Genomic DNA, 11,988 nt, shown 5'->3' with positions numbered 1-11,988 from the left:
CTTCTTCATCTTTTATTGACTGCATATTCTACATTTTTATTGTTAATAGCCCATATGGTGAAGGAAACAAGGTGAATGATTTTACTCTGTCTTGCTTTTATTAATCCCAAATCATAGATCAAGTCACAATTAATCATGGCCCTGGTGATTTATGAATTGCAGTTTTTACTCCTGCTAGTGGTGGACAGTTGGAAACCATCAGATGCCAGCCTGAGCAGCTGTAGCCTGAGCATCACTTAGCACTGAAGAGCAACGCGTGCGTGGATGTGTGAAACGGCAGGCGAGTTAATTGAATACCAGTGCAAGAGAGACTGGAAATGCTTTGCACATTAAGTTATTAGTTTCCCAGGGGTGGAAAGCAGACTATCACTGAGTGATCTAGAATCCAATTAATAGCTTTTATTTAAGCAGCCTTCTAAAGGCTAAGGGAAGTTAAAGGGAAGGAAAGAAAGACACAAGGACTATGTGCCTAACACTGGTGGCACTTCTGAAGTGAGCCTGAAGAACGATGGACAAAACCAAAGTGATGACGAGAACAGCTCTGACCGTACAGGAATTGCAGGGACAAAAGAAGAGAGCCCTATTCTAGATTATGCTCTCTTTGGAAACCCCCAACCAAGACCTTCATTAAAATTTTGATTCTTTATCACAAAGCGATTAACTGTGACGTTCCCTGGGAAGGAGCTTGCATCAATGTGAGTGCTGACTGGGGCCCAGCATCATGGACACATTGCTACTTTGGATTAAGTGAAAATGAACAGATTTTCTCAGTTCTGTTGCCCTCTGCATTGACATAAGTCAGGGGTAGGAGGACTTCTTCCTGAAATTCAGAGGACGTATGACCCTTATGTTGGTTGACTGTGTATAATGACTGAACCATTCAGCTCTCAAACAGACTTCAGTTGTTTGGGGCTTTTCAGCTCTCACAATCTATCTGCTAACAGCAAAAATATTCCAGTTATTTGGAATGATTACATCATCCAAGCAACTGGCCCAGAGCCTACATCAGCTCCCCTACAAAACAGACAGTTATTTCTTGTTAAGGATTCTTATATTCATATTGACGACAGTTTGCATCAATTGAGCTTCAGCATGGTGAGGCCACTGGAAAGCAGTAACATTTGCAGTAACAAAGCCACTGAGCAGACGCGTCCCTCAGTTCACTTGGGGACCGGGTCTAACATGATGTATCTGCTGATTGCTCACATGCCACCGTGTCTCTCTACTTCGATTTGAACAAATCTGGCTTACACAAAACGCAGTCGAGCTTGGAGCACCAGGAGGGATAAGCTGTTCCGAGGTGCAGAGCTGAGCTATTCTGCTGTGAAGTGAAATGGTTCAGGAAAGGGAGTCAGCAAAAGCTGTTGGAAAATGGCACAAGGCTGAACTTCAGCTGTTGCAACTGGAAAAATCAGCGGAGGATGCTCACACTGAAAACGCCTGGAAAACACAGACAGGTATCTAAAACATTTTGAAAAGCCTCCTGTTGTTGTGCTTTTTTCAGTGTAATAAATCCTTGTTGGATTAACTACCTAACAGTGAAATTATCCCACTCTGCTAGAAGCAGATTTCTTGCTGAAGTGAGAACAAATATAATATTTTAAGGTAAAATATGATAGTTTGAAGATCCCAGAGGGCAGAAGGGGCAGGGCTGCACTCAGTGAATGGACAGTAATTCCTGTCATTTCCATATTCAGGCCTGAGATCACATCTGCTTCTTGAATTTAAGGCCAAAATAAAAGGAATCTTGTAAAGCCCTATAGTTCAAGAACAATACATATTTAAAGCAGTAGATTCTCGCAGGGACTGAGCAGAGCCGTTTCATAGGACCACAACAGCAGCATGCTCCTGGGGTCCTGCTGCTACAGGTAAACAGAGCTGCTGCAGTGCAGGGGAGGTTTGTGTCCATGTAATGCCACCAGAAAATGGACTGGGACCTTCTCCATGTCCTACCTGAAGTGAATTTGTCAAGATCCATCCTATTTAAGCACCATTAGAGTTGCATGTCAGGTTCCCAGAAGTAAGAAGGGTGAAGGACCTTTCCATGAACTAGTGCAGAGTTGGCCCCTGCAAAATCCTCCATAGACAGTCAGAAAAAAATCCTGAGCTGTTTTAATTTCCCATAAAAGGCAGGAAGCAAATTGGCAGAGTAAAGTGCCTATGAAGGAAAAAAAATAACTGAAACAGGCCTTTCTTCTGTCCTTTCCACTTGATTATGAAGGCCTGAAAGGCTCTAAATTGGCAGGTTTTGTTCTAAGGCTTTAATTCCCTCTCCGTTAGGACCGCTGGAAGACTTTCTGGACAGACAGAAAAGAGGTCAGTATGTAGCAACGACAGGAGAGAAAGCTGCAGATTTGTCATGTGCAGGGATGTTTAAATCTCGGTGACAGATTACCCGTTACATTGTGTTACAGGGCACACTTGCGCATGGCAGTCTGGAGACCACACACATTTCTTCTGGGACGGAACTGCAAGCAAATGTCCAGTTCAGCCTGTACAAATGCACAAATGAGCTGGAATTATTTGCAATCAACTGATGCCAGTCGAGTATTTCTGTGTTTCTGTATTTAGGATTTGTGTAGACAAATCTGAGAACGGAAGTGATTTTGAGTCTGACTATTAAAAGCTTTTTCGCTTGATTTTCTTAACAGCTGTTTTATCCCAATAGTTGGGAGAAAATCACCTTTTCGTAAGGATTCTGTAAGGAACTTTCAGCTGGAGGATGAAGCAATTTCCCATCTACATTTCCTGGTGTCTTCCCATGAGATGAATTAATAATTCTTCCTGATATTTTAAAAGTTAGAAAAATAATAAGCAGTAAATGACAGTTAAGGACAAGTAAGCCAACCCAGACTGAGCTCTGTCAGCAAAGTCTGGTTGTTTCCCTGCGTTTCCAGAGCACCTCAGCAGTTGTATTTTCCAGGTTTGAGCAGGTTACCCTGAGTAACCTGTGTTTGTTTGACAAAGTGTGATTATTACTCGTAACTTTTGAACCTCAGTAATCACAGAGAGATTGTAAGTGGCTCAGGGATGGCATTTTGGCACGTCTCATCTAGCCCCCGTGCTTGTAGAGCCGTCTCCAGCACACTAAATCTGCCATCTGTTGGGTCAGAAAAGTACGTAAGCTTGCTGAGCCCCAAAATCATGTGCTCTTGAGACAAGCTGGCCCAGGACTGGAGGGATGGACTTCATAGTCCCTGCTTGGGGATGGGGTGCTGGCCAGCTGCTTGAAGGAGCTGGGCTCAGCCGCAGTCCTGCCCAGCCACTCTCCCACCGCCCTTCCAGCCCTGCCAAAATCACTCAGCCCCACTCGGCAAGCGAGAGCCGTGAGGATGCAATGGCTGTTGCTTAAAAAAATAACGTCCATGCTTGGGGAGCCAGCATTTCCTCTCCAGTGTGTGACATTTCTCAACTGACATTGCATCTAACCTAATGGTAGCAAGAGCCGGAGAGGAAATACACTCTTCTCTTGCCTTCCCTGTCGCTGGCACCTGGACTGCACGAGAGAAGGCTAAGGGATAGCCAGCAACTGCGCTCAGCTTTGATTTAACCTAAAGTAGGTTTGTCCATCTCCTTTAGGGCAAAGAGCGTCCAAGAGCCCTTCAAGCCCCCAGGCTGTGCCTCACAAGAGGTCTTCACGCTGGCGCTTGGGGCGAGTGGTGCCTGCTTAATTCCTGCAACCAACTACGAGGAAATACTTCTTCTCTCCCCCACCCCAGAAAAGCTTTGCATGTGGAACTTGTTAAAGATTTGTCCTAAGCTTGTTTTTTAAACATAAGCCACGAGTCAGGATGGGCCAAGGAAAACATACCAGTGCAGAATACACCTCATCAGCTCCGCCAACTGCTCCGCAAGCACCGGCTTCGCCACGGCCCCAGCCAAACGCCAGCGGCGAGTCGGTGGGGCGGCACAGCGGGAAGGGAACGGTGCCCACATGCCCTCACCAGCCTCGCCAAGCAAGGGAGGGCAGTCCAGGACCTGGACTGACCACTCCGCCTGCCCAGCAATGCCTCGCCGCTCCCAAAATTAGGCCAAGTTTACTATCGATGGGATCTATGTCTGTGTGTATGTATGATCAATATATTGACAATGTAATAACTGAAACTTTATTATAGCTGTATGTATCGTCAGTATAAGGTATCTAATTACGATGATACCATCCATAGGGCTGTGCAGACGTGTACTGTCTCCCGCTCTTGCGAGTGCTTCGACCACATGTCCCGCCTAGGCTGGGAACAGGGGCGCGGGCCCTTTAAGTGGGGCCCTTTAAGTGAGGCCCACCCTACCGCCAACATGCTCTGGCGCTGACTGCTCAACCAACCTTGCTCCACGGCTCTTTCCCGCCGCCCATTGGCCAGACGGCGCTAAGGGTCCCGCCTTCCGGCCCTGCTAGCCAATGAGAGGAGAATTGGGCGAGAGTCAGGGTTTGGTTGGTGCGTGTGGCCGATGGCCGGCGAGCGGAGGGTCAGTGCTGGGGGCTCGGGACAGGGCCCGGGGGCTGAGGGGAGCGGGGCAGGGCCCGGCTCTTTCCGGCGCTGAGGGGAGCGGGGCCCCCTGAGGCGGTCGAGGTCCCCTGAGGGGTTTGGCCCCCCTGAGGCGCTGAGGGGAGCGGGGTCTCCTGAGGCGATCGAGGCCCCCTGAGGCTCCTGGGGGTTTCGGGCCCGCTCAGGCGCTGAGGGGAGCGGCGCGAGGTCCCCCCGCGGGGCTGGGGCGAGGGACGCGCCGACCCGCCGGGGGCTGAGGGAGGCTGCGGGCGGGCCGCCTCCTCGCTGTGCCCTGCGGAGGCGGCCCTGGCAGCGGTGCCGGGAGCGGAGCGCCGATCCCGGGGTGGGGGTACCCCTCCGCCCTGCCGAAGCGGGGAGAGGGGCGCGGGAGGCGGGATCCTTCTTCCCGGTGGTTGCCGGCGCCCGGTTCGCCACGTGTGTTGGTGCGGGGCAGGAGCCGGGCCGTCCCCCTGCCGACCCGACGCAGAGCTGAGGGGGTTGGGGCGGCCGGAGCCGGGCTGGGGAAGAGCTTTGGCCCTCCCTGAGGAGAAACCGTAAGGGAAGAGCGTCGGGAGAGCATCCTCTGCCCCCTTCGCTTACAGCGTGTCGAAGGGCAGAGTTGTCCCACAGGGCCGTCCAGGGGGCCCATGGTCTTCAATCTTGAGCTCTTCTAGCACAGCTGTGACCCTGCAGCCTGTGGATGCTGTGCTGGATGCTAATTAACCCCCATAAAATGGTAGTGGTTTCACCATGAGAATCCCTTATAGGTAGATTGAGGATATTAAGGTCAATGGGGTTCTATCAGAATGGGGGGGGTTCTAACCTATACCTGCCCCGACAACAAAATGTGGAGCTGTTTCCTTGAAGGAGAAAAAAAAAAAAGTCGCTTCCTAATAATGTGCTGCTGTACACCTAGCAGTAATTAAAACAAAGTGCTCAGGCAGGTTCTTCTCTTTATACAACAAAATGACCTTGCCATTCAGGTTGAAGTTAAGTGTGGCTTGAGCTGTCCTTATTTTAAAAAAAAAAAAAAAAAAAAAAACACCAACAAACCAAAACCACTAAGGACTTCTGAAAAGATGACATATAGGATAATTTTGGTCCGTTTTTAATGTGTATTGGTAGGACAACAGATGTGATTCCATGGATTTTTTTACCATAATTAAAGATACTTGGCGCAAGTGACTTTTTTTATGCTTGTTTATAAAATTATAGAAAGTAGTATTTAAGATGTGTAGCAAAGTAGTGTTGTGTAGTGGTTTGTCCACAGTTAGACAAAAAATAGTTTGAAAATAATCTACCCTTTGTTGAAGCCTGTGTACATAAGGGATCTTGTATTTCTATCATTGCTGTTAGAGTGGCATATTTTGGGTTTGCCCCTGAGAAGATCTGGGTAGAAGGACAGCTTTGCGTGTGTGTGCATGCGTGCAACTGCTGTGCTTTTTGTCTGTTCTCCCAAATCTTACATTCTAAGAAATAAACACTGGTATTAAGGAAATTCAAAATGTCTGTGTTTCGTTCCAGGTGCTGGTATAAAAGATGAGGCTGAATGAGAGCCGGACAAGATCCTTCCAGGCTCCTGTCACCATCCATAACTACCCAGGCAGGCAGGTGTACGTGTTTCCCAATGGCCGATCTGATTCAGAAGAATCATCAGAGGAGGAACTCAATGTTATGGAATTGCGACCGAGGGGCAAGGAGCAGCAGCGATGCAGCACTTCTCGGGACAGAGTTGGAGATGTGGTACTTCTGGAACGAGAGATTACAGAGGATGATAATCTTAACAAGCTAGCCCTGCAGTATGGTTGTAAAGTAAGAGCTATCTCTGTTTGTTTGGTTTTAATTACTTCAGAGGTATTTTATATGTAGCTTAGTTTCCAGAATTACAGGAAGGCGTGCTGTTGTCTAGTAGTTTTGACACTGAAAAGTGTTTGCCCTGAGTATTTCATGAATGGTCAATGTCTGGGTAAAACTGAGCTGGAGACAGGCAAAAAACCCACCACCAACAAAAGAGTTCTTCAGCTCACAGCCTAGTAAGATATTGTCACCCCCACACCCTGCGTGACCTGCTTTCCTTTTTAATTTGAGTGACTAAGTGCAGTTTAGCAATCATGATTTGTACTTAGTTATTTAAGCGGGGGCAAAAAGTAGGAAACTGAGTACAGACATGAGAGTGAGAGCCCTGCTTTCAAGGAGCGTACACTTTTTGAAGCAAACTGAACAGTGTGAAGAAATGCTCCTCTAAAGGGGTCTGGTTTCGGGGCAGGGGGTTATCTTTTTTAAAGGTATGAGCTAACATATTGCAAAGAGAGTCTAAGTCTAACCAAGGTGGACTTGGAGAAGGAGAGATGCCAAAGTTCAGGTCACAGAGTCCAGGTGCATGTGGGTTTTGATTGCTGTTGGACCCAGAAGTGTGTGTGGTTCAGCCAGCTGCAGGCAGAAGGGAGCACGTGTGCACGGTGAATTTTCTCTGGAGTTGGAACATACTACAAAATACATTTTATTTGTTCCAAAGCAGAGAGCTTTATAGAAGAACTGTTAAAAAATTTAATTACCTAATCTGAACGTTAGAAGTACCCCATTGTTCAGCAGTTAAAGCTGTATTTTTAGAGCCTCCTTTATCTGCAAGCTAGGCTGTGATTAAAAAGTTCCATGATGCAAACCACTGGACAGTGACCTGGATGGGGTTAATGATACAGTACTGGCTCAACTGCTGCAATACTATTGCAGTCTCTCTTGCTCAACAACACAGCTGTATGGTGCAGCTGAAGCAAGAGGGCTTAGAGGAATTGCGACAATTCCTCCCCTCCCATTCCCTTAGAAACAAAACAAAAACGAAACCCTTCTAGGTTTTGCTGATGAGCCTGATGCGTGTGAAGAAGCGAGTCTGGTAGGACTTGAATAGATCTTGATTGGCACCAGTAAAACGTGAAAACTCAGAGCTACAGCAGTTGACTTTGTAGTCATGACTATATGCTCATCTCTAAGCAGTAGCAATTGCGTCATTATTGCCACTTGTGCCAAATCACAGCAGTTTGGTGAACTTGAAGGAGGAAGATTCTGAGCAACTCTTGGTTTGTGGCCTGAAAAATCCTGCTGTGCCCCTGCACTGTAACTCAGGAGGACTCGGTCCCGTCCCTGCCATGACTGTTCATCTGCCTCCTCTGCTGCCCTGCGGCCAGAGCCTGTCAGCCCCAGCAGGAACAGGTAGATCTACTCTGCCTGCAGTGCTGAAGGCTGGTGGGGAAGGCAAGCTGATGGGGACAGACCAGGTAGTCAGTGTTCTCCTCTCACAGGAAAAAAAACCTGTCCTACTGCCTCCCTCCTTTCCAGAAAGGGCACTTCTGACTTGTTCCAGTTAAATTGAAGAGGTACAGGAATCCTTATTATTGGAGATCTGTGTATTTGTCTGTTTACAGACTGGCACTGATTAATTTTTATGTATTTTGTTTTACTTGCACAATTAAGCAGCTCCCGAAAGACTACCAGGACATGAGTGAGGAAGGTTTGTAGCCACAAATATATGCAACTGCCTTTAAAAAAAATCCAGATTGAGCTTCTCCTTGAAATCAATGAGAACTTGTCATTGGTTTCAGAATTGTAAGGGCCTACTTGGGGTGGGCGTATTAAGACAGTGCAACAAATAGCTTTGTGTGTGCTACAGATAACTTGGCAGAGATGCAAAGCACTTCAGAATTCTCATTTTTACTCTTGACCATTTATAGTCCTGGCCTGTTTTTGGCATTGTTCTTAGCTGGGACAAGAGGAGCTCACTGCAGCCAAAAGAATGAGTACAGAAAACAAGCCTAAATGGCTCGTGCAGCCGAGTGCTCTTGCATTCTTCCCATCTGCTTTGTTTGTTGTTTCTGCGTGAGTGCTGCTCCACTTTCTGTTTCTAGAGCCTTAGCACAACATTGCAGTGTTTGATTGCAAACACTGCAGGGGATGTTTACTGTCCCAATAATTTGCTTTCATTGGAACACAACCAAAAATTGAAGTACCACCTCAGTTAGGAAGCTTTGGGTGAGATTGTTATTTCATAACTAATTCATTTTGCAGGGTTTAAGTCATGATATTAGGCTGGGGCGAGCTGCGAGGAGCCTGAACCAGCAGCAGAGGATTCCCTTCACCTCAGGGGCACCAGATTAGGATCTAGATTAAATGTCCCGTTTTCAGATTTCTTAAGCTTTGCGAGGTAAATGTGAGATTTGGGCATTCATTTCATCTCATCTCTGCCCTTCAGCGGAGTCTTGCTTTCTGGCTGTAACATAGCAGACATCCCACCTTTCAGGGATTGCACGGTAGATGAGCTTGATGTTTGGTTCTATGACAGCCTGTACAGGCTGGAGGGGAGATGTGGGTCAGCTCTGCAGGCAGAGCCGCTGCAGTTCCTCTCTTCTGTGGGGCAGCACAGGCTCCACCAGCCCATGGGAACTCCCTGCAGGGAGGGAGGAAGGACTGCCTTCCCCTTGGCACCTCCTGTACTACCGGGGTGGTGCCTCCCCGCTCCTGGCAGAAGCACAGCCTGCAAGCAGCCCTGAATGTTTGTTGCAATGGCAAAGGAGGTGTTCAGGCTCCCTTCTGGTGTACTCGTGTATGGCCTTTCAAAAGGAGATCTTTGCGCTGTACCATCAGTGATTTTGGCGCTGATGGCACTTGCACATTTGTTTAGGAAGTAAATTGCTTGCTTGTTTTTAGTGCCCCAGTTTCATTGGTAGCTTCAAGCTTGTGAATGCAGTTCGTACAGTAATTTAGAAGATTACTAAAAGAACAAATCAAACTTTCTCTGAAAGTGCAGCCCTCATACTCTGTCTCTTCTGTATGATATATTGGAGGTGGTTAACCTGTTTGTGTTGTCTTTCTCTTTGGTTTGGAGTCCTGCTGTTTTCTTTGTTTTCTGTCCTCCAGCCTTTCCCTCAAGGTTCTTTCACGTCTCCTTGGCTGCTTTGGAGAGCTCCTTGCACATGTTGACAGTTCCGTTCATTTTCTTTGACAGAGGATTTAGGGCAGCTGAGAAGTTCGTGTACTTACTTAATAGGTTGTTGTCAGTGCATACTGTATTAAGCTGTCTTCTCTTTATTTAACATTAAATAAAGAAATGCTGCCTCACCTTTGTCTTTTCTTTGATACCAGCTGTCCTTGTGACTTGCACTGTACATATGGTTCTTTCTTTCTTGCTATTCTCACTGCTATTTGCATCACCAAACTGGGTGGGAATACTGGTCACAGGTGGAGAACCTACACACGAACCACCAAAGATGATCACGGATGCACAGAGGTTGTTGCTGTAAGCATACCTTCAGCAGGAGCATTTAGCAACTGGAGAAATTAGCTGTATGGAGCTGCTGTCGTGCAGAAGAGGGGTGGTGCTTGGGAACACGAGCAAAGGGTGCTCGTGCCTGTGTGGGAGAGATGCTCGCCTGCTCTCTGCCAGGCTGTCATCTTGCTTTCAGAACTGCGATATGCTCCGAAGATGGAGCTCTGTTCACTCTGAAATCGCTTTCCAAGCAGGGGGAGGGGTTTACCTGCTCGTACTGCTGTTGTCCTCTGACCTTAAACAGTCATGCATTATTTAAGGTATGAAAACTGTTTTTAAAAGGATCTGTTATAAAGACTGTTCTTGCTTTAACTTGGATTAGAAAGTGAGAGAAGGGTAAAGAAAGCAAAAGGAATGAAAAACAGTATGAGGCGAAATACAGCACATGAAGTAGAAGAGCACTAGCAGATGTTGTAGACTGGTTTAATAGAGGACCGTCTGTCCTGCAGGACCTGGAGCAGCCCTGGAACAGCTGGGACATCTCTGCAAAACACTGAGCCACTTACAGCCAGGGCTTGCTTTTATTTTCTGGCTGCTGCTTGCACACTAGTTTTGTAGCTGCTTCCTGCTTCTTTACTGGGTTGTTCCACAGTAATATTCGTGTCCTTTTTGGATTCTGTAGGTTGCGGATATCAAACGTGTCAACAACTTCATCCGGGAGCAGGACTTGTATGCATTGAAGTCCATCAAAATCCCTGTGAAGACCCACGGGCTGTTAACGGAGAACGGCAGAGAGCTAAGGCCGCTCCCGCCTGCACCCTCCCAGACCAGCCTGACGCTTGTGGACTTACCGGAGCCTGATGATGGTGCGAGCAGCTCTGCTGATGGCAGACACCTGAGCGAGTACTTCAAGGGGATTGACAAGAGCATTCAGGACGCGGTGCAGGCGGAGGTCCAGCTAAATGCAGAGTTTTGCGTGGAAGGACTGGAGAGGCCACTGCCTGAGGCAGGGAAGCAGGAGACCAGTAATGGTGCGGACTGTGGAATCCAGTGGTGGAACGCAGTTTTTATTATGCTCCTGATAGGAATTGTCCTGCCAGTATTTTATATCATCTATTTTAAAACACAAGGCCTGGTGGCCCATACCTCCAACACAACACTAACCTCAAATATTTCAACAGATGGATTGGAAGGGAAATTACCACAAAGCTCAGTTGTAGAAAAAAAACCCTAAGGGGGAGAGGCAGCCACACACAGCCTCTCCTCCTGGCGCTGATGCCTGTATGCCTGTGACTCTGACTCGAGTGCATTCAGGGGAATAACAATACAGATTATTTTTATATATTTAAATAGCTGATATTGTAATCCTGAACTTGACTGAAAGTGAGGTGGTGTGATTTTCATGGAAAAAAATAAGGATGTTGCTTATAAAGAGCATCAGGCAGCTGGCTTAACGTTCCTGAACTCTGTTGAGGGAAAGTATTTTGTAGCAATTTACTCATCTTGTTTGCTTCAGGTATTTCTTCATGCCTCGTCTAAGAAGCAAATCCTTTGCTGCTGAGATAAGGAGTGCAGTATTAATGGGAAGTTGGGGGTTGTTTGCATTTTAAGAAAACACTTTTTGCTTAGAGTAGAAGCAGGGGCTCTTCTTTCTCTCTGAACTGTCATTTTATCTCTTGCAGACCATGGCGGTGTTGGCATACTTAACCCTAAAATGATGACTTCTAGTGTGTGAAGCAGGGTGTGCCACAGCACAAGGGTGCTGACAGCACCTCACCTTTTCATCATTTTGAGCAAAATTTTAAGCTGTGTTTATTAAGATGCTTCAAGCCCATCCCTGAGAAGGGTGAGCCCAGACCTCTTCTCAATGAAATCCTTCAGAGACATCTCGTGAAATCTGTTGTCTCTGCAGGTGGAGCTCATTGCAGAATCCGTGCTTTCGTGCGGGTACTGCTCCTGCAGAGCCAGTACATCAGCGTGAGCACAGATGGCTGAAGAGCATTGGAGGAAGATGTGAGTGTAGCATTAGGCCTGTGGTACTACTATGCGTCTCAAAGGCTTGTTTGCTGGAGGGTCACAAGCCAGTGTTACTTTTAAAAGAAAAAAAAACAAACCACATCATAATGGTGCATCTCAAACACCCATTTTCAGTCATGGCTTTAAGTTTCCTTGGTTGTTGTTTTCAAGCGAGAGCACATTGCCAGGCTGCATTTAAGTTGCAAGGTCCAGGAGAGAAGCCCTGCGTTT

At 47.1% G+C, this 11,988-nt stretch overlaps 1 protein-coding gene across 1 annotated transcript; it reads left to right on the top strand.

Moving 5' to 3' along the window:
• Positions 1-6,014: 6,014 nt before the first annotated feature.
• Positions 6,015-11,677, top strand: LYSMD4 (LysM domain containing 4). Its single transcript, XM_082488868.1, has 2 exons — positions 6,015-6,296; positions 10,424-11,677. The coding sequence occupies exons 1-2, from the start codon at positions 6,024-6,026 to the stop codon at positions 10,973-10,975; spliced, it is 825 nt and encodes a 274-aa protein (XP_082344994.1). The 5' UTR covers positions 6,015-6,023; the 3' UTR covers positions 10,976-11,677.
• The last annotated feature ends 311 nt before the right edge of the window (positions 11,678-11,988 follow it).

The sequence above is a fragment of the Vanellus vanellus genome (assembly GCF_965231255.1).
Source record: "Vanellus vanellus genome assembly, chromosome: 11".
Lineage (NCBI taxonomy): Eukaryota > Metazoa > Chordata > Aves > Charadriiformes > Charadriidae > Vanellus > Vanellus vanellus.
The sequence above is the reverse complement of the archived record's forward strand: the minus strand, read 5'-3'. Positions and strand labels throughout refer to the sequence as shown.